Source organism: Carassius carassius, chromosome 11 (genome assembly GCF_963082965.1).
Source record: "Carassius carassius chromosome 11, fCarCar2.1, whole genome shotgun sequence".
In the NCBI taxonomy this organism is placed as follows: Eukaryota; Metazoa; Chordata; class Actinopteri; order Cypriniformes; family Cyprinidae; genus Carassius; species Carassius carassius.
The window spans coordinates 10676338-10704215 of record NC_081765.1 but is presented as its reverse complement, the minus strand read 5'-3'; the positions used below and the strand labels follow the sequence as shown (position 1 = coordinate 10704215).

The window sequence follows — 27878 nt, the reverse complement described above, 5'->3', positions numbered from 1 at the left end:
TTCAAATAACTACAGCCTTGGTGAGCATAAAAGACTCGTTTCAAAAACATGGGAACATTTTTCAGAGAAAAAAAAACCTTGTTACCAATACCAAAGAAAGAGCTCTCTTATCTGTTCCATCATACCTCAGATTGTTCCATTCCTATTAGTTATGTTTCAGATGATAAATTATATTGCGATCTGGGCGCATATCACTGATGTATAGAAAATTATTTTACCATAAAGTAGAGGCACACTGATCCAGATCACTTCACATCTGTGACAATGATAGTTTCAGCGACTACGCAATATAGTAAAGAACTTCCACAGGGGGAACCTTCATCACAAAAGACCAAACATCCTATACATAAAACAGATGAACATTTCACTTTGGATCCAAAACGATGAATTCACAGAGGACTGACTTCTGCTTTTGAAATGTGCTGAATGCATGCCTGGGGTTGTATATTCCTTAATAGTTTCTCTAAGGACACAATCACACTGCGTAAACTGCTCAACATCTCACTCTCCCATCTCCATGATACTGAAAGGACTGTGTATAAAGTGCCAAACCCTAAGAGGGCAATGAGACCATTCCTGCATTGAAGTATCTGCTTATTTGTAATAGTCAAAAAGATATTACCCAGAAATTATCTGTAATTGTTATGACATTACAAACTGGATATTTGTCCGTCGATTTGTTGTGCCATTTTTTGTTGAATTATAAATGCAGATTAATCTCTGAATATTGCACCACAGATTGATCTCAGAAGGCAACGAGTAATGAGAACCACAAGTATAAAATAAATGGGGGAGGTATAAACAGCCTTAAATGACTGTGAAAAGTGTCTTATAACAAAAGATCAGTGTCACATTTTCAATATTAAACCCAAATGTAACTACAACTAGTTCCAGACAAAGAACCTAAGCAGCATTATGTGATGCCATAATATACATTTTTACACCGATACAGTATTCAGTTATATCAGTGTTAGTGCTGTTTGGATGATGTTTTCAATTAATTTCCAGTTTGATGTGATATGAGTGGTCATCTTGTTAATTTGTGTTCTCAATAGCATCATTATTTATTCACTCAAACCACTTTGCGGATGTGGAACACATAAAAATGAGAGGCTGATTTAATGCATGAACAGTGTACTAGGCTAAGCATAGGTCGACAGTTCAATGGCTCTTCCTCCAATAAATGAAAAAGAAAAAACTTTAGAACTAGAAAATGCACAAAGGAAGCAGCCACATGACGCTTCCATAGTCATCACCATAGAAACAGACTATATCTATGAGGAGGGTATTTATGTGTCTGCAATATGACTGGATATCTACTGTTCAACAAGATCTGTAGCTACGTGCAATTACTTACAGAGTCAGAGGCAGTGTCGTGCTGAATTGTATCAGCCAAGCTCAAGTCTTTTGAGAAAAGTGAATACATGTAGCTGTGAGATAGCCAGAGAAAGTGAAGACTAAAATTTGCTGGGATGACTCTGTCTTCGTTTAAAGTCAGGCATAAAATGGAAATCCACCAATTTATCTGTTTTTAATATTATTATTTTATATATATATTTTTTGCCCATGAGATACCATAAAATGATTAGCTATTACCGTATTTTCCGGACTATAAGTCGCACTTTTTTCATAGTTTGACTGGTCCTGCGACTTATAGTCAGGTGCGACTTATTTATCAAATGGCACTTTTCCATTACCAGTACCAGCTTGGCTCGGCTCGCTTTTCGCTCCGTTTTCCATTGCAGATAGTACCTCCACAATAGTACCTGGTTGTCATAGCGACGCTGCAGGAAACTGCCGTGACGTAATCTTCTACGCGACACACACCCGCTAAATAAATGCGACTTATAGTCCAGTGCGACTTATATATGTTTTTTTCCTAATCATGACGTATTTTTGGACTGATGCGACTTATACTCAGGTGCGACTTATAGGCCGAAAAATACGGTAGTTAATTAAAGTTCTGCCAGTTTTCACCTGTGATATTACAACACTGAGAAGAATTACATTTGTATTGAGTCTGAAGTATACAGACGGCTTTTTGGCGGGAGCTGTTTCCATGGTGAATCGTAATATCGGTGCTCCATTGATAATGGCTTTTTATAGTTGTGGTGCATGCGCTTAACTCAGAGTCAGTCAATTAATTTAAAGTTGATTGAACCAACTCATTTCAGCTGTTCTGTAACCGAAAACTCAGAGTTTCCCATCTCAGGGTAAGTCAACTCCGAGTTCAAGTTTAAACTCAGGGTTGGTTGAACCTCCTTAGTGAAACGGGCCCCTGGACTTCTCCAATCATAATCAACATTAAATCAAAACAATTATTTTGTCACATTCCTAAAAGCCACAAGAGCAATTTTTTGAGCTTTATATTTTAGTTCAGAAACCAAAAGGACAAATACAGGAGTAGAAAATTGAAGTGAAAAATTCTTTCCATTTGTGGTTTCTTCTTCTCAAGTCACTACTAGCATTAATAGTGGTGCTGACTTGATGACAAACATGAAACAATTGAGAGGCTAATAAAACATTTGTGCTGTCTTTAAGAACAGATTCTTGAAAGTACAGCCAATTTCTTGGGAGACAATCACCAGAAATAATTGCAATCTGTTTGAGCTGTCTGACTGGGATTGATCAATTGACAGTTTCACCTCAACTACTAATAAAAGTTTGGATTGGGACTGTGAAAGTGGTTTTAAAAAAAAAAAAAAAGGAGAGAGTGTCATTGCTGTAATTTTACTTGTTATTGTTTGAGTTTTGAACCGGTAGCATAGACTGTGTGTGAGAGAGTGTGTCTCTTACCAATGAACCCTGAGGAGGGTGGATTGGGCTGAATGTTCTCCAGATTGTTTCCCTGAATCACATCCCATAACTGCCAGATGTATTTTGGGTGCAGGATGTAGAAAGGCTGAGCAGGGAAGAGAATCCTGTACTCCATATATGGAGCAAACAGGTTGTAGTCTGGATTTGAGTACCACTACAAAAACAAAACACACAACAACTACATGAGCAAAACGACTCAAAGAACTACCTAATCTGGTTTCATTTAAACCAGGGACAACTGTGGAAGGTTGAACATGGAAGGCTGTCCTTCAAACTGTCAGTGTTGGTGGTTCACGTTGCTGCAGTAACCTCAATAACGTTACACTGTGTGTGTGTGTGTATATATATTATTATATATATATATAATAATAATAATAATAATATGTGCGTGTGTGTGTGTGCTCTTGTTTTTGTGACATATCAGGACACAACTCTGTATAATGACGTGGGTATGACACAGGTATTACAAGGAGAGGGTGACTTATGAGGACATAAGCCATGTCCCCATTTTTCAAAACGCTTATAAATCATACAGAATGAGTTTTTTTGAGAAAGTAAAAATGCACAAAGTTTCCTGTGAGGGTTAGGTGTAGGGTTGGTGAAGGGCGAAGGAATATACAGTTTGTACAGTAAAAAAACCATTACGCCTATGGGATGTCCCCACTTTTCACAAAAACAAACATGTGTGCGTGTGTATGTGTGTGTGCGTCACATTTCGTTGCTTTGCAGCCTGGAATAAAGATGGAAAAGTATTTAGCTGTATTAACTAACATCCAAGTGAAAGATAACACCAACATGTTGTCCAATTAATTAATAAAATAAATCAATTAATAAAAAACTGAATCACTGAGTTGGAAAAAGGATCACCCCCTTTGTATCAGTATTTTGTTGAACCACCTTTTGCTTTAATTGCAGTCTTTAGTCTGTTTAGATTTGTCTCTGTCTCTAGACTTGGCAATATTTGCCCATTCTTTGCAGAACTTCTCAAGTTCATTTCAATTCAATGGTGAATGTTTGTAGACTGCAGTGTTCAAGTAATTTCACAGATTTTCAGTGGGATTAAGTCTGGGCTCTGACTTGACCATGCAAAAACAGTCACCCTTTTCTCCTTTAATTACTGTCTGCTCAGTTTTGCTGTATGCTTTGGGTCATTGTCATGTTGGAAGGTAAACCTTCTTCCCATTGACAACTTTCTGGCAGAGGGCAGCAGATTTTCCTCAAGAACTTGACAGTATTTCCCCCCCATTCTTCCTTCTATCCTAACAAGAGCTCCAGTTCCTGCTGCAGAGGAACACCCCAATCACAGGATAACACCACCTGCAGGAATGCTGTTAATTGGATGATGAACTGTATCGGGTTTTTTCTGCCAGACATATCATTAGGTGTTAAGGCCAAATAATTAAATTTTAGTCTACTCTGCCTCAGAATCTTTAATGTGCATTTTGGCAAATTCAGTTGTGACTCTAAAATGACAGTTGGTCTGAGTTGTGTTTGTGATCGACTCCCATGTTAATAATACATTTATTTCAGCATGTGTTAAAAAAAAAAAGTAAAAAGTTAGTTTAATAGTTCAATTGTAAATGGTTAAATAAAGTGCTCACAGAGAAAATGAAGAAAAAAGGCCAACCAAGAACATTATAAAGTGTACTTGGTGTCATACTGATAAGCAGAGCTGGGTAGATTACTTACAATTTGTAAACCGTTACCGATTGCAAATTACATGACAAAAAGTGTAGTTCGTAACAATCCATTACAATACACATTTTAGGTAATATAATAAGATTATTTTTTTTGATTACTTCTTACCTAACTTGTTTGAAACATTAATTTGAATAAGATAATATAGTACCACATTGATATAAAAATACAAAGGAGGAAATCTTAATGCAAACTTAAAATAAATCATTTGAATACTTTAAGATATCATACATTTTAATAAATAATTCATTTTAAAATTAAAATTAAATGCTTAATACAAAATTAGTTTTTTTCAAAGAACATGAACATGCAAATATGAGAAGTATTAAAATATTTATTTAAAAATCTCAGTGGTACTTCAAGTAAATGTATTAGGTAAAGGTTTAGCCGACAAAAAAGTTTGGGAATGCCTGAATTACATGCAAAAAATAAATAACATTAATTTGTGCTTTTGTGTTTGAAAAAAAAAAAGTCTTCCAAAGGCTTAATTTTTGGAATCTGATTACATAATCCAGATTATTAGTGTGATCAGTTACTACTCCAGTCTGTTGATACTGTAAGTACACAGAAGCTATGGTTAGATTAATGTATTAATGTATAAGAGTGATACTCAAGAAACAAGCATTTGAAAACTTTATTGTTGTGAAATGATACAAAAATAATGGTACAAATCTATTTTTAGTCACATGAAACATAATTTGTGATTACATGTGACTGGATTTAATAGGCTAACTGTGAAAATATTGAAAGAGATTGCATCATTATGCTGTTGCACTGATGTTAATAAAGATATGATACCAAGTTCAGCTTGAGGAAAGCCACAGAAGTTTGCACACTTTTGATCGGTTTACAAGTTCCAAGCCAGGGACCCGTAACAGTTGTACACAAATATTCAACAGGTTCATTGTGTTCGCTGTATGCACATCGTTCTCAAAATGCATTCATGTGCTTTGAGACATACTATTGTATTCTTGAAATGACAAGGAAAATAAAATAGCACACATGTGATGACGGGATGAAAACTGACATTTAAATTGACTGTACAGAATTAACTGCTGGCCTTGCATCTGTACAGAAATGTTCCTATTGACCTTCCTTGTCAACTTATTGACTTTCTTGTCAAGAGAAACAAAAGGACAGGTTGAAAGCATTTATAGTAATCTGCTCTCCAAACCCCTGCCGTTGTGGTGTCTTACGATTCACAGCGGTGTCTGAGCAGAGGCACTCAGACCAGATAAATCAGTGTAACCTTCGTGCATGGTGTCTGCACACACTCACAGCTATGTTCTCATCTGAATTGCAAAAGTACAATGTCACCTGCTCTCTGAATGTGCAAGGAGAAATTCTTGAGTTGTGATTGCTTTTAAGACATCAGAATATACTTTAAATGTTACATTGTTATTAAAAACGAATGAACTTTTTTTTTATATAAATATAAACATTGTTATAGGTGTGTTTAATATGTTTTGCATAGTTACTGTAGTACTCACTTTGTGCAGGTTGAGGGTGTATGGAGCAGGATCCCACGCCACTAGCGTTATATTCTTATACAGTGAGCTTGTGTTGAACTGGTGCTTGGGATTAGCCAGGATCTGCGAACAAAACAGATAACAGGCTATACTTAGTAGACAAACAAACGGAAAAGGAAAACCCAAAACGGAGGTCCTTCCAAGTTGAGTGCAAACAACTCCTTGGTTAGCCAAGAAACATACAACAGCATCATGGACTTTAACTTAAAGGGATGGTTCACCCAAAAATGAACATTATGTCATTAATTACTAACCCACATGTCATTCAAACTCACAAGACCTTCGTTCATCTTAGGAACCAAATTCTAACGATGTCCTTATCACCTTTCTGGGCCTTGAACGTGGTAGTTGCATTGCCATCTATGCAGGGTCAGAAAGCTCTAGGATTTACTCAAAATTATCTTAATTTGTGTTCCAAAGAAGAACAAAGGTCTTACAGGTTTGGAACAACATGAGGTTGAATAATGACAGAATTTAAATTTTTGGGTGAACTATCCTTCTAAACCAGGCACAATGCGTGTATAGGCTTTCCACTTCCGTTCACACTGAAAGTGAACATGCTGCGTACAGTAGCAACTCCTGAACATAAATTCCAGATTCTGGATCACATTGTAGACTATAGGAATTACTGTACTTCTGGCAGAAATCTAGTGTCCTTGCATAATTCAGCTTGAGGGTGGCACACTAATGTTGACTGGCAGGTTCTACAGGTTCTGGCAGGTATTTATTTTGTTTGAATGTTGATTAGAATGTTACAAGTTTTTGATAAAGCCACATCGATTCTAAGAACAACTCAGAAGTAAACATAAGTGAATGGGGAACTGCTAAAAACAAAACAAAAAAATACAGGCTACATTAATTATATTAACTTCAATACAGGCTACCACTTCATTTTTGGTTTGTTTAATATACTACTACTACAACTACTACCTTTTATTGGCTGTTCGTAGCAATTGCTTCTCTTTCTGGAAGGTAGCCTAGATATTTTGCATATCCCTCTTTATTTATAGGCTATTCACAAACTTTCACTTATTTGATGGCATTTCATTCATGTAAGAATGTGGCCCGCTAACTGACACTTTCAAGTGAGTTCTAAAGCAGAAAACAACTTTATTACACTCGGGATGATCTGTGCCACTCGCCATGCTCACAATCCTGCGAATTTGCTGAACTGACACAGACTGATTTTCACTTCTTTAGATGTACATAGCACTGACCAGAACTATTCACATAATGTACAATTAAATGGCAATTAAATCCCAATGAGTGCTCGATGCATTTCCATTTTTCACTGCAGATTTACTTTAGAAACACTTGTAGCATGGTTGAGCTCAGGAGGGCAGCAGCACACTCTGCCCCTCTCATAGCCAACCAACCGATCTCCTGAAGTCACACATTAAGTTTTTCATATATTCATCTCATCTGCATCTGAAAATTGTCTAGAAACTCTGAAAAAATAGTTCATTATTTTTTAAACATTAGGGGTTGAATAGATCAGTTGACCTTTGACCTATACGGACCAGACCCCACAGTTCGACACGCATGTAATCCGTGGATTAATAGCAAGATTTTGCCATAATAGAAGTGAGAGCAATTTTAAACCATTCTAATGCAAGAAGAGATGAAAGAGAACTTGATTAGGCACTCACGCGCTGTTTTCTATGTGCACACCCGCACACACAGGAAGCGTGCACATGCAGAGAGGTGCATTTCAGACAGCGTGTGAACACAGAACTGAATCTTCTTTTGCATCTAACTGCATTTGCAGACTATAAATACCTGCTGCCGTCATTAATGCCAATCCATCAAAACAAAACACAACTTTGACAGATTAATCTATATTTAATTTATACAGTAAACACTATGCAGTGTTATTTTACACTTAATTACTACATTTCTGTACCTGAATACTACGACCTCATTTTATTTGTAACTTTGTTCTATTGTATTTATCCATGCATGTAATTTGTTTATTTGTTCTTACTCTTTTACTGGCTGTTCACTTATCTTTAATCATGTTTGAACTTTCTTAGGCTAGTAGTTTTTGTTGTGGTATCAAAAGCCGTGTTTCCACCGCAGGAACTTTACCCAGGAACTAGGGACTTTGGGCTGGTACTCTGTGTGTTTCCATGGCAAGGAACCAGGATCCAAATAAAGTTCCGGGTAAAACATTGCCGCTCAGAAAGTCCCTGCTGGCGAGGTAGCACTTTTTCAAAGTTCCGGAACTTTCGTGGGCGGGACTTGGGCGCTAACATGCTGATTGGCTTGGAGTTCACGCAGCATTGTGATTTCAACCACCATTTATACCATATAAACATTGGCGACCTCGGAGTTATTCTTGACTGCTTCGATGCGGTGCAGTAAGATAAGGCATTGTTTTGATGCTTAAAACCTGTAAAGACATTTTTGAGAAAGACATCTTTGAGCATTCTTTTATGCATTTTATGTATTTATGGCATTTTTTATTAACAGTCCTCCCTGACTCAAGAGCTAAATGTCACCCATGGTTACCATCTTCAAAACAACTACTTTTGTGGTCCACAGAAACAAAGAGAGTCATGCAGTTTGAAATGGCATGCAGGTGAGTAAAAGGCAACAATTTTTTCCAGAGTGTCCTTTTCAGACGATATTCTGAAATGAATGAATACCTTTTATTGTCATTATACACACATACAATGAAATTAGAATAGTTTCCCTTCAACATAATTTACATATAGTACACAAAACACACAGTACCCACCGAGCATGTGTCCACTAGGACATGATGACTCAGATCTAGCTGAAAACACACACAGCCGAGCCAAAGGGTGTTCAAATGAGATCTGCTTCAATTATGAGTCACAGAAAGTCACAGTACTACCAATATGAACTGAAGACAACAAACGTCGCTCACCTGAGAGTTGATTATGCGTATGGTGGTTTTATTCCCAACGTCTCTTTCATAACCCTTTGTAGGCGCTGTATTAAAACGCAGCACTGCATCATGGGAATCTAGAATTACAAAAATGGGAGCTTTAATCACATGGTGCCTTCGACTGAGTCATGATTAAAGGAATAATGAGTGAAAAACAAAGGCATTTCACTCCTGCATAACTTCAGATAACAAGACAAAACAATATGTCCTAAGAGAAAGAGAACGCAAGGCCTCAATCCATTAAAGGCACTGACTATAAAAGGAAAAATAACAACAGAGCCAGAACACACATTGAAAATACATCAGGAGTGCATTGGTGGAAATGTGAGGGCGCAATGGACAGTAATTAAAAATAAACGGCGCTAGTAAACATGTTCCTCACACTGCTAAACCCTGTAAACTGTTGTTAAGAACTGAGCAAACAGCTTGTATAGCAGAAAATAAACAGATGCCATTTTTATTACTGGGTTCACCTCAGGAGGCTTTTTATTGATCGAATATCTTCCATTTAATCTACTGTGAGACTGAGTGACTTTAAAGGTCATGTTAAGTTCACTCAACAATCTCAGGACAATTTTCATTATTGGGTGAATGATCTCTGTCTGATGTACACCAAGTCGTTTTTTCACTCCATTACGGTGCAGCAGACAAAAAATTGATATGAAAAAAAGAAAAAAAAATTGATATGACAATTATGGGAAGTGCTTACTGCATGATTTTCCAGTTGCTAAACCCCCAGTTTGTGAATCAGGCATGTGGTTGTGATATAAGTGCCAAAACAGAATTACATTTTAATAATAAAAAAAGAGACCCTATTTTAACGTGTCCTTCTTAACTACTGATTGATATTATTAATTATTGACAAAATTTATGACTTATTAGGGTTAAGATTAAGATTTCTTTTAGGGTTAACTGCTTGTAATTATGCATAATTTGCTGTTATTACTATAGTGAATACATGTATATTTAAGAAATATTGTAAAATAAAATGATACCACATAATAATAAAAGAGAATAAAAAAATTAATAAAAATGAAAAAAAAAAAGCTTTAATGAATAAACCTATAATTAAATAATTAAATTTATAAAATAAATCGAACAGCTATTTTGATTAAATTTAAATTTAAAAATAAAGTAAATCATAATTTATACACAAAGGGATGCTATTTTAGTAAAATAAAGAAATGTTTAAATATAACTATTGCAAACTAAAAACTGAAAAAAAAACTTGTTCTAAAACAACATTGCTCTCTAGTGGACGAACTGTTTATAGCAAGATAATATTCATACAAAACATTCATTCATACATATAAATTTAATAGAGAGAGAGGGCGAGCGAGCGAGCGAGAGAGAATAAAATGTCAATGATGAATAGCCCTTTCTCCTGCATGTGACGGGACAATGACAGATCTTCAGGAAGCCCCTCACCTCTTCATCCATCTCTCCGTTCAGCCGACTTGCCGTTTATTGGCCTTCATCAACTAGCAATATTTTCAAAACAGTACATTTGAGCTTGACATCGAGCATTTCCCCACTATTTTGACAGGGGCATCAATCTCCTGAGAGAATATAAGTCACACCAGGAGAGGAAAAAGAGCCCACGCACGTGTGTGAAAGAAAAATTATGAAAAATGATATAGACACAGAATGGGGGAAAAAAGAAACTAAATAAACAATTATGTCGTGTTTTATATATGTGCTTTGTGGAGAGACATTGCAATACCACTAGATGGCAGATGAAGACCAACAACTGACATGTTACTAACAGTCCCATTGAACCTGACCTTTGACCGCTCAAGGTTTAGTCCACATTGCAGCTTTTCTCAAGTAAAGCACCAACTATTTAGACTATCTGACAGATATACAACCACAAGTACTTTTTATGCACCTTTCTGGGGCAGATAAACAAGAGGAATAAACAAAAGACATCAAGAGACAGCACACAAAGCATTGCTGAGGTACTGCTATGACCTTACAGAAACTCTGAGGCAAAAAAATAAGTTCTGAAATCCATACTGACAAACAGGGAAAACGCCATAGAGCAGAAAAAAATAAATAAATAAAAAACATATTGAAGCATCATTATAACTTTGTCTACTTTATGGCAGTCTCACAAAAGTTAAGAACAAGGTTATAATACCTACAGTTTCATTTAAACTGGAAAAAGTATTGCAAATAAAAAACAAAACAAATATATTCCAAAATAATGGTCAACAACTGTCGATTTGTTTAAAAAAAGTTTTTTTTTCTTTTTCTTTTCCACACATTTACAGTATATTAAGTTTAATACACAATGTAATATATCTGTGATAATTTCATATTTCACGGTAAAAAGCCCATTACAATTTATTTTATACTGCAACTGTAAATTGCTACACTGATGTTGTATTTATGGCCATCTACACTTTCACACGTTAAACGATCAAGCTTTTATATGGATACAGAAAACCACAGGGAGCCCTTAAAGCTTCTTTGACAACAGCTGGTTTACACTCGCCTCATTAGAAGTTTGGGAAGATGGTTGGCACAAGATTCATTCTTTTAATGAGCAATGTGGACCAAAATCAGAGCCCATGCAGAGATTGGTTTTGTGTGGAAAAACATTTACTGTGAACCAAATCGCTCCGAGACACTGAAAACACTGGATTCATGAGCTGCTCACATGTAAAACACAGTGTCATGTTTCACTCTAAAACATGCTATGCATAATTAATTAAATCATAGCCTTTGCGATCAGATAATCACACTAGGCCAAGTGGAAATTTCGATTTGTCAGGAAGCCTCAAGTGCCTCAAACTAAATTGATGCCACCACCCTGACAAGCTTTGGCAAACCCAGTGATGTTTTTTTTCTCCGTAGAACTGCACAATGAATTAACCAAAAAATATATAATTACACTGTGCATGCTGATAAAAAAAAAAAAAACCTGCGTTCTCTTACTTCCAGAAATTACGTAAAGAAAATCAATCCGATTAGATTTTGCAGTTAAGAGAAAGTACTTTCCATTTTGGTAAGCAATATGCATCAGACATTCAGCAAACGGACTGTGGGCTTCTGTAGGCGTTTCATCTGAGACTAGGATGGTAGACACATTTAGAACCAAAAAATAAAAGAAACAGCTGACAGACTGCACAGCATTGCATATGACTGCATTGGTAATGTGAATCAAAGCTGGAATCTCTCTGGAAAATAACTAACATGATAAACTACAGTGTTAATAACTGAGTGGCTTTGCCAAACAAAACATGACTAAACTGATCTTATATATATATGTATATAAGATGGCAGAAATTTTATTATTATTATTTCAATGCACAGTTGTTCAAAAATAAGGTTTAGATCAGCCAAGCCGGAGACAGGCTTCTCATGGAGAGCACTGACAACTCTGCTCTTGGCTGTGCCATGGATTTGCTGGCTCTCTAGCTTGTCCTTGAGTATACTTGGAGGGCACACTAGGTTGGCACGGCTGATGGGAAATGTTTAGACAAGACAAGCTGAATTTAATAGACAGGTTAAAGGGGCTGTGGAGAAATAGAACCTGATCAATGCGAGCCATACTTGTATACGGTGTGTAAATACTGCTACTTTACAACAACTGTAACAGACAGATGCTGCATGCATCTATGACAGGGTGCAGTACATCAGTGGCAAAAACACGTTCATGATTTCACACATAGTGATTTCACGACAGTGCAGTAGTGGATTTAAAAGAGTGAGCATTAATTTGGTCAGGTGACTTTAAGACCCTGCCCCAGCAACATTCAGCCACTAACCAGTCAACATGATGTAAAGTCATGAACAACAAAAGGTACAACTTCTGGATTCCCTTAACAGAGTTTCAAACCTGCAACCATTAAGACGGTTTCGTATAAATACGGCAAGACATTAATTATCGGACTGTAGTTGTGTATATTACTGTGACGTTTCTGTTTGGACTCGCATTCTGACGGCACCCATTCATTGCGATCTTTTTTCTCCTTTTCCGATAATCCATTACATCACAATACAAAGAAAAAAAAAAATCTGCCTGTACTCAAAATAACTCAATAAACCATCTCTCATAGACTCCTGCCAGAAGAAGAAAAAATCTGACAATAAAACCAATAGGAGCTACAGTTATGTCTTACCATAATAACAGCAATAAACTAATAATATACACAACTGTTATTAGCTCTATCATAATAATAGCAATAACATATAAATATTGGAGGAAAGTAAATTGCCCTACAGGGAAATTCACTGATATTTAGTGCAATTATGGAGAGAGAGAGAGAGAGAGAGAGAGAGAGAGAGAGAGAGAGAGAGAGAGAGAGAGAGAGAGAGAGAGAGAGAGAGAGAAATGTAATTAAAATGGTGATAGAAAGACAGTTAGAAAGCATCTAGCTTGTAAATGAACGTGAAACCATCCGTCTCATCATCACCACATGCCTTCATGAGACGCCAGAGTCACCATTATCCTGAGAAACAACAAAAGCTGTGCCGTCACCTTGGAAACCCTTCCTCTGTGCCACCATAGATGCCAAAGCTGGAGGAATCTGGGCTCTTTGTGTGCTCTGTGATGCTTGTGATTATGTAACCGCAAAGGGCATCAGTATCCCACTGACCCTTTCAGAGAAACTGGCATCACCACAGAGAAAGAAAAAAAAAAAAAACAAGTGAAGAGAATGATAGAGACTTAAACCAATCCACAACAAGGCCTCACTTCACAAGCAAATTTCACTTTTTTTTTTCAGGATAGTCTTCTGAAAAGTCTATTCGGGTTTTTGAAGAAACAGAACTAGAGATTGGTAATCTGAAGCATCAGTAAAAACAGAAAGAAAAAAAAAAACATGCCATAAGGAAATATTAAGCCATTGACAATTTCTCCTTTTTTTGAGTAGTAATTATGACTCTGAAATCTGACTGAAACAGCCTACAGTCAGGCTAATGAACTACATTTTTGCCCATTTTAGAAAACAAATAGGCAGGGATAAACCACTATTAAAATCTCTACAATACTGACAAGCTGCTAATTATTTCCATTGTTATTTTATGGAATATATCATAAAAGTCTGACATCAGATTTCAATACTATTCTATAAAAAATACATACAAATAAAAGTGATCCATTTTTAATGCTTCTAGTGAATTTACATTTATCACAACATCATAAAGTACGTAATATGCATTAAATAGGTAAATAGTAAACAGTTACTCTCTATTTGCAAATCTCATGCACTTTTCAATATTCAGCACAATACCATTTGTGCAGTACATACAGTATTCGTGCATACAAAGTTTTTTTCAAAATTGTTTACTTAATCCAATATAATGAATGCTTTTTGATGGAAGAGAGAGGTTTTGTGTATTTAAATTTGTTTGTATTAAGGGTTTTGAGAAAATGAGTTATGGTTTCAACAAATGTGTTTTAGCAATTCACTGTAAAACAAAAGGTAACCATGCAAAATAAAATCAAGTAAAAACTATCCTAAACAAATATTATAATATCATGATGATAATTACATTGTGCATGCAAACCAAATAGCCACTCAGATCTTTTCAAATAATTATTTTCAGATAATACCTACAGTAATACAATTATTAAGGATATTGTAGAGGGGTTTCCCAAATTAAAATCTTTAATTTTTCAACTTTAACTCACCAATCTCCTTGCCAAGTCTTGAGTGAAGCATGGCTCCGGCAGAGGTGACCACAGCGCAGGTCTTGAAGCCTGGCCCGTAGAGCTGGCTTAAGTGTAAAGCAGGTACAATCTTCTTCCAGCCTAAATTGGAGAAAGGCATTTCAACCCCATCCAAAGTTCGAACCTTCTCCCGCTTCTTCAGCTCACACAACACCTGCTGGCCACTCTGTTGTGTCCTCCGGTGCCCCCTGTAGGTCACGCCATGTTTATTATTATTCAGGTAGTCTTTCATAGCTCTCTGCAGGCGAGGACTGAGCATGCCCACTGACAAACTCCCTTTCCACAAACCGTGCACTACGGATTTTGACCTGGGAACGTAGTACTCATCCGGGTCAGAGTCGTCGTGCCTAGCCGTCCTCCTCCAGCCGTCATCTCCCACCTCCTCATCTTCCTCTTCTCCTCCCACCACCTCTTCCTCCTCTTCTTCATCCTGTTGAGGGGAATCCTGGTTATACTCTTGTCTCTCACGGCTGCGACTCACGGAGGCCGATCTGGAGCCCACGTCCTGGGTGCCGAATGTAGACCAGGCCGCCAGGCTCTGAGGGTCGGGATAGGGGTAGGCCTCCTGGCTGAGTGGACTAGGCTGGGGATCGGCACTGGGATTTTCCTCCTGGCTTTGTTCCTGTTGGGTGTTGCTGGAGGCTGAGGGGGTGGCGGAGGTGGCAAGCCCCAAATGGGTGACCATTATGGTGCGGGGGTTGCCCTGCAGCGAGGTCAGGCGGCGCGTGTCTGTGTAGGAGAGAGCAGCGGCTGACTGTGGGTCATCCACTCGTGACTCCATGAAGTAGGAGAAGAGTGCTAGGAACAGCAGCACCCAGGCCAGCATGAGGCCGAGGGTGAGCCGCCGCCACTGTTTCAGACTGGACTTCATTTTTTAGAAGTCCTCTCAGCCACACGCCGCTGCACTCCAGACCCAACTGAAGAAGGGTCAGCAGGACGCCTACAACAGGACAGGACTGGTTAACCTCATAACCTCAAAGAAAAACTTTCAGCTACAGATCACTAGCTTTAAAAGAAAGAAATCAAACTAGACCACTACAATATTCTTAAACACAAATCCACATTTTCAGTTGATTTCCTACAACAGAATTAAGACATCACCACTCATTAATCCTAAAATGACCTGTCTTGAAGGGTCATGAACTGCCTTTTTTATTATTTTGTATTGTTTGCCCACTGCTAAGATTGGCAAACAGTTGTGCATGTTTGAATGCCTACATCCTTGATGGAGATGGACACTGCTTTGATTAAGGTTAAAAATGAATAAATACTCCATACATATCAAACGGTTTGTAATAACAGACAAGGCAATAGTGACCACGTAATAAAAACAGTTACTCACACTTGAGTGATGCGACATTACTGTCGAATCCAATGTAGTCGGCACAGCATTGTCTTTTAGTTTCAATCTTTCAGAAAATCCTGCGATGAATTGGGTCTTGTTTGTAAACAAATCTGTGGTAAAATGAAGTGATAAAAAGACCAAGTTCTTTCTGATGCTGTATGGCTAAAAAAAGGCATTTTTTCTTATAACTTTTGAACGTTTTGTCAGAGAATAGTGATCTTGGTGTCCTTTTTGTCATGCTGAATCAATGGATGCTGATTATGTCATGACTGGACGAACCACCTTTGCACTATTTTGAATTTTGACATAAATTGCAATATCTTTTAAACAATTTGACACATTGGCACAAAATTTGGTAGGCTTCATTGTCATCCTGTCTCTAAGGGACCTGAGAAGTTTGAACACAGCTCCACCTAGTGTTCCAGAGATATGGTTTTTTTTTTGCAAAAACGATTATAACTTTTGAAAACAATGTCAAAAATCAGTTTTCCTTTCCAAAACACTGTCAAAAATCTACATTTCTTGGTTTATGTCGGTTCTGATGATATCTCTTTTGTCATTTTCCATCAATGTGCCTGTCCGCCATATTTAAGTGAATACATTTTTTTTTTTGCTTCTCCTAAAGACTTTGTCCAATTTTGCTAATCATAGTGACATGTTACGCTTTTGTGTTGTTCATTATCACAGATATGAAAGATATCCTTAGAAGCCTAGATATTTCATGTCAGCTGAGTGGCACAACTTGTAAATAAACATGCCCTGAACCTTGCAGGTTGTGGGTTCAAGTACCATGTGGATCATGACCAAACCGCAAAAGGTTGCATTCTCTTTATGCTTTTTTTGCAGTTACGGCTCTACAGTGCTTATTATTATTATTATACCAGATTACATCAAAGTCTGTACCTAAACCGATTTTCTATAATTCAACAATGTCGCACAAGCTCTGGTGAGGTTCAGCAATTTTTAGATTTCATTTGGATACATTGTTTGGTTAAAAAATTGAAAGTTACTCCAAGTAGACAGTAACACCAGAACATCAACCTGATATCAAGCAGCTGTCAACCTTATTTTATAAAGATCTGTTTGAAAAACCATCTTGTGATCTATACATATTCAAATTTTCTCTAACTGCAGATCTCAATTTAGACATGAGAACACCTGCCAGCGTAACTTACATATAGTCTATTTGTGGAGAAAAGGAAACTATAGCATTTTATGGAACGGAAACCACTGTATCGCATGTGTCAAGTTTGTTTAAATGCACAATAACCAGGCACACATTAAAAAAAAAAAAAAAAAACTTTTTTTTTTATACACAAACACATTTTAACTTATTGAATAGTGCTTGTTCCATAGGTAGCCTTTTTTAAACCATCTTAAATATTAGGGGTGTAACGGTTCACAAAATTCACGGTTCGGTTCGATACGATACACTGGTGTCACGGTTCGGTTCAGTATGGTTCGGTACGTTTTAGATACAGCAAAAAGAAAATTAAAAGAAAGATAAATTTACTTGATTTTTAAAAAAAATTTTATTTATTAAAACTAACAAAGTATGTTTTTTTTATTTTTTTTTTTACATTGAACAATGATGGAGCTATTCTTTACCCATCTTCTATGGTGTTTTCTTAGCAGCATACTGTATAAAACAAAAACAGCTCCTTATAAAAAAAAAATGAAAATGTTATGTTATATTAGTAGTTATGAACAAATACAAAGATGTAACTTTTTATATGGAACTCTATAACTCTTTATATTGAGTGTGTTTTTACTCAATTGGTTCTCTATAGGTCTTCTGTTTTTTGGAACAAAGCAGGAATTACGGTCTGTCTGAAATGGGCTCGTGAAGGAATATTGTAACGGGGCTCAATTACATTAAGCATGTTCTTAAAACCTACGTTTTCCACTACAGAGTAAGGCGCTCGCTCACTCAGTACGCGCTGACCAGAAAAAGAAGATCCTCCAATAACCAACAGGTCTGGTGTTTGGGTGCACTTTGGATTCCCTGTAAGCTATTATGGTGATAATAGAATGAATGGTAAATAGTAAGGTCTCATATCCGCGGCTATAACGTAAATGTAGCCTACCAATCGCCGTGGTGATGTCTTTTGCCCTGTTTGAATCCATTGGAAATGTCTGTCTAAATGCTGCGGGGATAGTTTGTTGCGTGTATGTTTCTCCTTTTTTTCGTCTTTTCCCAGATACTGACACACTAAGGTGATGCTGGCGTAAATGAGTTGACATGTTTCAAGTATTCCCGCTGGTGTTTTTTTTTGTATTCCCACTGGTGTACCCTAGATGCGACATATCGTTGTTTTTTTATCCACCACTCTCTTGCCATCACCATTATAGCTTACAGGGAATCCAAAGTGCACCCAAACACCAGACCTGTTGGTTATTGGAGGATCTTCTATTTCTGGTCTGTTAAACGCATTGGCCATTTTGCAACGAGCCTTCAGCGTGTATTACTGAGTTGCCTGTTACGTCGTTTGGGTTATTGGGCTACCTTGTTGAACGCATATCATTATATTTCACAATTTTTTTTATTTTCCAAATATAATTAATTAGTCCAACGAACAGTTCAATACGAATACGCGTATCATTACACCCCTAATATATATATGTTTTTTTTAATTAAATAAATGTAATTTTCACAGTTAAAATATTTATCCTGATTCTAAGCCGTTTAAATGAATGCACTTTGAAAAATTATTATTTACTTATGGCATAGTTTGTGTAAAGTTTGTGTACATTCAGTTTTGTTAAAACTGAATGTAAAATTTCCATCCAATTGGAATACAGTTTAAATAAATAAATTTAGGCTGGTTTTAATACATAACTGAACATGTTTTCTATATCCTAACCCAACCCCTAAATATGACCCTCTCAGAATTTTTCTTTGCCATTTTTTAAAACAAACAAACAAACAAACAAACAAACAAGTACAAATTTACTTACCTCACTGCAGTTCTATTTCCTTGCATCCATTTATCCTCAAACAGTTTGTCGGTCCCTGAAAGAAAAAAAGAGAGCAGCAATTAGAGAAGAGTACGAGTATCTTCCAAACAAACCCATACACACTGGACATGTGGTTTTGGTTGTGGTCATGATTATGTGCAATTTTGCCAGAAAGATTTTAAAAGAAAAATTGAAGTGGATTTTCTGAGACAGTCGAGATGCGGGGGAAGAAAATAAATCCTCAGTGGCTATCTTCTCAAACAAGAACATCTGGACTATTCGTCCAACAACAGATAAGTGGATTAGGGAATCTGAAATCCTTACCAATGGTGCTTTTAAAGTGGAATACTTTTGATAGACTAAGTCAGCAATTAAGTTTGGTGTCTAAATTCATCTGATTTAGAACAGCACTGCAACAGCAATCAGCACAGTGCTTGTGAACAATTTCATCATCTTCAACAAAACATTTAACTGTGGGACTACAAATGGCCTGCGGTGAGCAATGCTCCCATTACTATGCAGGATTCACAAAGCTATTTGTGAGGTGTTGTTTTGAGAAAGGACTGTGCCTTGCTGTTTGTCACAATGCTTCAAAAAAGCTCAAACTGTTGGATGACGTGAAACAAATGTTGTCCACCCATGAGATTTCCAATCTAAGAGTTTAGACTAGGGCTGGGATAAACGATTATTTTTTAAACGATTAATCTAGCGATTATTTTTTCGATGCATCGATTAATCTAACGATTAATTTTCAGACCGATTTGATTTCGATTATCTCCCCATTAATTGACTACTAACAATTTATACATGTTGATTTACATATCTGAATGAAAAAAACATCAATTCCTTAACATTGCAATATATGTTTATTGCTCTTAAAATTACAAAATAAAAGACTGACTAAGAATGCATTACTTTACACTTGTATAGAGATAGCATTCAATAAAACCTTGAAAACACATAGCTTACTGAAACAAGCTTACTGAACACATAGGGCCTAGCTTACTGAAAAAAAGTTCTTCTTTCAGATGAAAATAACAACAACTTGATGTCTAGTATTCAATAAAAAAGGTCACCCAAAATACTTGTTTAGAGCAATTGAAAGAATACAGTAACCAATGTAAACTTGAGGGCTTTATGCTAATACAGAGAGTGCTTTTACAAAAAAAAACAAAAATTAACAGTGGGAGCCAGCAGCCTGTCATGCTCCACGTGAAACTTTGACGTTCCGTCCTTTTTCTATCGTGTCTAATGATTTTGGTTAATATGCACAAGGGAGGGAGAGAGCAAGAAGCGCTCATGTAGTTTGAAGACTGTGAGTGCGCGAGCGCGTGTGAAACTTTGGTGTTTCGCCCTTTTTCTATCGTGTTTAATGATTTTGATTAATATGCACAAGGGAGGGAGAGAGCAAGAAGCGCTCGTGTTGTTTGAAGACTGTGAGTGCGCGCGCAGCCGGGGCTCTCTCGTACGCGCCCTGTCACTGTCACTCACCGATCAAATAAGGCTTTGACAGCCGCCAAAAAAAAAGATCAATGCAGAAAAACCCCTGGATTGGTTATATAACGTTGGACAGAATGTTGATCCGGCCATCACGTATATTCAGCGCACATAAAGTAAACTTTTTGCAAACGTTTTTTAGAGAAATAAAAACAGGTCTACGAATCGATGCGCACATTTTGCGTCGACGTATTTTTTGCGTCGACGTCATCGATGACCTCGACGCGTTGTCCCAGCCCTAGTTTAGACTGACTTTTTGCTCAAATAACTGACAAGCCAATAATGATAAATTGAAGTTTTGAACATCCCAAATCTTTATTTCTCCTCACATGTGGAGACTAACTAATCATCCAACTGGTATGACATGCTAGAAACAATGACGACACACTTCTTATGCTTTAGCCATCCTTCTCTCTTTTACCCATTCACGAACACTTATACGCAGAAAAAGTGTCTTACGTTTACAGCAAAGGCAAAAACCAAATCACAGCTGTAGGACAACGTCAGACATCCATAAATTAGACAAACATGAAGCCTGGTATTGAATAAAAAACATCTTGATATAATCCACAAATACTACTTGTGTTTTAAAGGAATAGTAAGGATAACTGGACCTCCAACTTTCTTAAATGCCCAGAGGTTTAAATATCTTATGCGTTTTAGACCATTTATACCCAGTGAAATAATAGAGTGACAGAGTAATAGATTACTGATAAATCCATGTCTGATGATGATCAGTGTATACAGACTGGAGAGTTATTTTCTAGGGCTGCAACTAACGATTATTTTGATAATCGATTAATCTTTCGATTATTTTTACGATTAATCGATTAATCGGTTTATGTACTTATATTTTAGTTTTGCCAATTTTTCCCCAAGTAAATTATAAATAAAGGGTATTTATCATTCAGCATAGATTTTTAAGAGATTTTAACCATTTTGCATTGTCATATCCTCATCAAAAATATACCTGGAGTTGTTTTATTATGTGTTAGTAATCCTTTGTCGAACTCTTCTGCAATCAAAACACTGACCCATACTCTAGCAAATTTCACAAGGAGATTTCAAATAATGTTTTCACCATGGCAGTCCTTAGAGTTCCTAAAGTAGTTCAACATCCTGAACAAAGCTTATTAAGGAATCTTTAAGAACATATTTTCATGAAGAATAAGGATAAAACAGAATAAAATTGCAGTGCATTGTATTTTATTATTTACTGGGAAACAGCTTTATAGCTTATGCTGTGAAATTGTAAACAATCTTTCGAAAAAAGTGCCAATGGCATGAAACCTGAATGGAACTCACATTTTAAAGTAAAATCCATCAGAAGGTTGTCCAGAAAAAAAAAAATTGAACACACAAAAAACCTGCTGTGTAAAAAAGAGCAGTGAATACTTAGAAAAAAGTGCATTTCAAATATATTTAAACATTTACCTCTCTCATTCAGTCATAATTAAGCTGCAAGACTGAATTATGAACTGGTAAACGACAAACTGATCACAGAACATGTTTGTAAAGCTTTAAATGTTAACTGTTAAAAAGCAATGTTATCAGCTTTCACGACTAAACATTAGCAAACAACATTGTACTGGAGAATCTGCACAAATAAAAGTCTTAGGGGCCGTTCACATATCGCGCCTAAAAACGCGTGGAAAATGCTAGGCGCACAGCTTTCTCCTTCTTTCCAAAGCGGTCGGGCAGAAGCGCCCCTGAGGCGTCTGCCTTTGCTAAGCAACCATGACGTGCTCTCTCCTTGAAGACGCGGAAATTTCAGCAAAGGATAAATGGATTTGCAGCTCTAAAAATCGCTTGCAGTAGCTCTGCTACTAAATTTATTTCAAAATGGCAATCCATATACAACTATGATCAGCTGTTCCTTCATCTTGGCTGAGCTTTCAGCGTTGTTACGGGAAAGGATGAAGCTGATTGGTTAGTTCTTGTCACATGACCTGGGTGCGCTTGCGGCTCTCTGAAAAGTTGAGATGTTTTTAACTCTAAGCGGTGCGGACGCGCCTGGAAAAACGGGCGGCTCGCATCAACGTCGCTTCCATTATGAGCGTGCATACCGCATGCCTACATTGGAAATAACGAACTTGAGCGATATGTGAACGACCCCTTAAACAGTTCAGTAGTGCAGAGTTTACAGGTTACTCTTTTTTTTTGAAGACTCAAAGTAAAGTACTCCCACATCCCGCTGAATGCGGCTGAATGCTGCAGGGATGCTGTTCGGGAAGCACGTGACATAAAACGAGGCCAGCTATTGGCTATTCGCTACTTCTCCTGCTATACTGGCTGAGTAAAACCTCCGGTGGCTCATTACTGCCACACTTTGGTCAGCCCAGATTTGAAATATGCACGAAATGAGCCGCTTATGGCAAATAAAAGGTATTTAGCAACTAATCGATGACTAAATTAGTTAACTATTTTAATAATCGATTTTAATCGATTAAATCGATTAGTTGTTTCAGCTCTATTATTTTCTTTGACAGTATTGACAAATCTATCATTTGTCAGTGATGAAGCTGCTCTTTATTGCCCTTGCAGATCGAGATACTCTCTACAATTCTTCTGATAACGTCAAAGCCTGTCAATGTTCTCTGAAGTTCTCAATATTTTCTGAAGAATCTTATTTTTATAAGGAATTATTTTTTCAAGAACTGCACTTAGGAAAATTTTATGAACCTCTTCAAATGTGTGTTTGTGTGTGTGTGTGTGTGTGTGTGTGTGTGTGTGTGTGTGTGTGTGTGTGTGTGGTGAGCACAGAGAGTTAGTGCGGCAGGCAGGATTTTCACATCGGTGAACAGTGAAAGTGTGACGTGGCAAAAGTACTTAGAGATAAAAGCAAAAGCGGAAATACATTAAGAGTTCAATGTTGAAGTGTAGGGGGGCAAAATTAATGACAGAGGGACAGACATGAAAATAAAAATGGTGGGACTCCAGCAAAATGCAAATATGCAATTCTAGGCCTTCAGCTTTAGGAGGGCTCAGCCCCTTATCTGAATATGAGATGCTTTAACATTTCACACTGCAGAACACTGCTGTTAAATGAACTACATGACATATTACAAAACTTCTCTCAAAGCCATAGCGCACAGGATATGGTTTGGGTTGATGTGACCTTTGATAGAGAGAGAAAAAAAAAACCCAATGTCATGGATTGCTAACCACATTTCATTTGTCTTAACCTGAGCCAAGTTGAAACTGACAGACACAAACATACTGTAACAGCAGAAATCTACATAAAACCCCAAGTGCAGGTCGATACGACTGAGCCAGGACACGATAAAATAAGCAAATAGACAGAAATAGAGAGAAAGACATAAAAAGGGGCCACGGAAGAGAAAGAACAGAGAGAAGCGTGGGAGTAACATGGCACATCAGTTACATTATTCATTAGACTCGCAAGACCCATCAAACCGGGTGCCTTCCCAGAGCTCTTTCAGGTCATTATTCAAGTTACTCTCACACACACAACAACAAACACTCACACACACACACCCCATTCCCTCAAAACATCTGCAATGGCTTCAGACAAATTAATATCATGTGTAGAAGTAGTACAACACTCATCATGGACCTGCACTGCAGTTTAGCCTGAAAAAAAAATCACTGTTGCAAAATTTCATATGTAAGAGAGGTTTCATTTCACAGCTTTGAAATGGGTGTCAGACTAAACACAACATCACTGGAATACAGGCTTTTACTTGCACTTTAAAGCAGAAAAACACACATTTCAAAGAAGGGCATGTCAGTGTATGCTGTGGTCAATATTGTTTCATTAGCATTAAATATTTCGTTTTACATTGACTAAAACAAACATTATTACAGGAAGAAAGTTTTATTTATTTAGGTCATGTTTAATTTAATTTTATATATTAATATATATGAATTTATTAATTAATCAATATATTAATCTAGTCATTAATTAAGTGTTGCAAGCAAAATTTACAGTTAATAAATGTTTATGTTATAGGCTACATGAGCTGTACAAATGTGCTGCCTTCCCCCAGCTGGAAAAATGTCTTGAATAAACCAACACAGATCTTACCAGCAACCAGAAGTAAAGCCACCATCTGGACCATGTCCATGAGAAAAACAGAGACGGGCAGAGGAAAGGACAAAGACGACTGCAAAGAAAGAAGGTGTTGAAGAGAGGTTCCTCTGAATCACTGCTGTCTGGGCAACTAATTGAAATAAATAAATAATCAGACAAACTATATAATAAAATAAAAATGGCACAAACAGAGAGTGAGTGGCTGTTTAAGTCGAAGCATTTTGCATTAAACGCTTCAAAGACCCCTGTAAGCAGTTTCATGTGGGCTGCCTTTGTCAGGTGCATTGACAAGACAGTTTGAGTGAAAAAATGATTTTCCTCAGCACATAACTGCAGCTCATTTCACAAAGCTCATAAGTCACAGAAAAACATCAGTCTTGACAGAGCGAGCAAGCGTTCATGCACATCCAGCAGAATGAGCGCAACAGACAATATTTAATGACAGAGTCAGCAGGACAACCATTTCGAACAAAGTACTGATTTTGATCAAATATTTGTCGTTGGATGCTATGAGAGTAAATGAATGACAGCAGCACATGTTCAAAGGAGGGAATCTTTGAGAAGTGTGAATCTGCAAAACAAAACCACCATCACTACTACACTAATTTGAATTAAGATTTCATATACATTTATTTATATCATTATTTAAAGTTATAAATTCACATTCACACAACTTTTGAAATGTTTGGAGTTGGTAAGATCAAACATAGGAAACATTGGTCAAAAATGTTTATTTCTTTGATTGTAAAACTGAATTTTCAGCATCATTACTAGTCTTCATTACAGTCTCTTTACTTAAATATAATAACCCTGATACACACACACACACTTTCTGTCCGTTTGGAATTTATTTCAATAATATACAAAAAGGAAGAAAAACTAAATTAGATGCATTAATTAGGCACATTAATGGACTGTTAAAAGAGTTGTTTGCTGCAGCTCAGATCGTGGGCGCACATAAACAGTCACTGGTGGCTCAAAACTGAAAGCATAAGTAGAAGAGGAAAATGGGAAAAGTGAATGGGAAAAGACCAGCTTGTTAAAGTTCTGGTTGAATTCACACCTCCCTTAGCAACAAGCCCCGTTCCCACACATCCATTATTCATAGATTTTGGTCTGATGCCACTGCAACGGAAAAATCTACAGTAATCTAACAGAATATTATAAACTCTGAAGGGGAGATACATTTCTAGGCTGTTTGTAGGCTTTTGTAAATGCTTTAATTTAGACCCTGTCATGCACTTTAAAGTAAGACAAAGAATTATTTCTTCACACGTCTGCTTAAAGGCTGTGTGCCGGAGGACGCTCAGAAGAAAATTCCTCTTCATCCATTTTGTCACAGGATTGTGAAGCATCCATTTAAATAGCTAATGTTCAAGCCTAGCTGGTATACATCACAGGACACTTCAGAGATGGAATCAGTCAAGGAGATGGAGGATATGGGCTGCCAGGAGCATAAACATCCTATTTGCTATTATAAGGTAGTTAGAAAGCTCTCTCTGAAGGTATGAGACCACAAGCAATCTGATTATATAACAACAATACCTGTATGTTTGGTTTGAAAGGATGTCGACCTTGAGAAATGAACATCAAGATGTAATGTAATGGATCTCATTTGGACCTTTTCAAGATGCCTTGCTTATTTACTATGTAATGGAGCTCATTTGGATGGCACCACTTTATGAGATGGAAAACTTATTTATGGAGAGGCAATCCTACCTGCACAAGCAAAAAATGCATAACAGGGAAACAACTTGGTTCTACGACAAAGAAAATGCTTTTTAACGCATACTCGTGTGAGTCTGATCAATCAAGACTTTGTGAAAACACTGTTTCAAAAGCAGCATTTATAACATGATTGACATTTATTTTGCGGATGTCCTTGTGCAAATGAAACGTTAACTTCAGAAAACCAAAGAAAGTCAAATCTGATGTTTCCAAACACACCAACTGTGCATTATAGTGTGTCGTTCGTGAACGAATCGTTCTTTTGAATCTTTTAGGTGAACGAATCGTTCTCGTCCACGCAATCCACTGACTCATATTTCTCGTTCACTGAAGTTCCTCCCTCCACAGCAGCGCGGCGCTATTAGCAGCGCATGCGCAGCTCGGTGAACCGGTTAACAACCATTTCATCCCGTCAAAGAATTACTCAACCTCGAGCCAATAGCCTTCAAGTATGAGATGTGACAGAGCATGTGATTTGTTGAATGTAGTAAAACAAATACGCCCTTCAATGAACGAGTTTCATATGAGTCTGAACGAGATCTAGAGATCTTATCGTTCGTGAATGAAATGACTGAACTGGTACACATGTCGTTTGTGAATGAGTTGAATGATTTAGTACATCTCGTTCGTGAATGAAATGACTGAACGGATACCCATGTCGTTCGTGAACGAGTTGAATGATTTAGTACATCTCGTTCGTGAATGAAATGACTGAACTGATACACATGTCGTTCGTGAATGAGTTGAATGAACGGATACGTCTTTCGTGAATGAAATGAACTGGTATAGCTTATCTCGTTCGTGAACGAAATGAATGAGAGTAAACCGGGTTAGTCTGCCATTTAGCATGTCAATCTCGCAAAATGCAAAGCACAGTTAGGGGTACTGTGCACATACGCTTGTTTTGATATTTAGCATACAGAATTCCACGTTTAATCCCCGATTTATGAATGTGAATATATAATATACAACCTATCTGACCAAACAATTAAAATGCTAATTAGGCAAGAAAACCTTCACTGAATCACTGAACGATTCTGAACGAATCATTTTGGTGAACGAACTGAAAATGAACAAATCTCTTGAAAGAATCATAATTTCCACCACTAGTGCATTATCACTTCACATTATCGAATTTATGTTGGTTTACAAATGGCAAATGTTAATGTATTACTTAATAAAATAAGTAGACAACATTGTCTTTGCCTGTAAAACAACTAACATGACTAAGATATCCAGAAATAAACATGAGTGGTTGAACATGCTTCAAAACTAGATGCACTAACCTCAAGAATGGTGACAACCAAAAATTTTAAAAAGATTAGCTCTTTACATCAAAGTACAACAAATAACTAACATTAATGATAAAAAAAAAAATATTATTAAGTCAGCAAACAGCAAAAAAAATAATCCTATAACAGTAACTGCGTAATTTATTCATGCTGCAATGCATGCTGGAAACTCACAAAGCCAATAAACAATATGAATTTCTTTGTTCAGACAACCGTGCTTGACTAGTTGGGGCATTTGGGGTAATTATGTTGGTCTGACAAGGGGTTTTATGTAGTTTCAAGAATTTATTTAAAAAAAATATATATTTTTTTTTTATTTGAGACTCAAAAGGTTTCATTAACTGGAAAATGTGCAGTTGCATTTTT

The 27878-nt window shown here is 36.9% G+C and overlaps 2 protein-coding genes across 3 annotated transcripts in view; one reads left to right on the top strand and one right to left on the bottom strand.

The window, feature by feature from the left end:
- LOC132152750 (vertebrate ancient opsin-like) overlaps positions 1-27878 on the top strand; it is a 405745-nt gene that overhangs the window by 56632 nt on the left and 321235 nt on the right. The gene's annotated exons all lie outside the window — the stretch shown is intronic.
- The window catches only part of LOC132152748 (beta-galactoside alpha-2,6-sialyltransferase 2), an 86370-nt gene that overhangs the window by 11751 nt on the left and 46741 nt on the right, over positions 1-27878 (bottom strand). Inside the window, exons 1-5 of one of the 2 annotated variants that reach the window (XM_059561612.1) lie at positions 15981-16481; positions 14600-15611; positions 8938-9035; positions 6006-6107; positions 2797-2971 (exon numbers count right to left, since the gene is read on the bottom strand). In XM_059561612.1, coding sequence (XP_059417595.1) covers positions 2797-2971; positions 6006-6107; positions 8938-9035; positions 14600-15509 — 1285 coding nt within the window. In that variant the 5' untranslated portion in view covers positions 15510-15611; positions 15981-16481. Of the gene's footprint in view, positions 1-2796; positions 2972-6005; positions 6108-8937; positions 9036-14599; positions 15612-15980; positions 16482-27878 lie in introns of those variants that run through there. The other variant, XM_059561613.1, reaches the window with a different exon arrangement.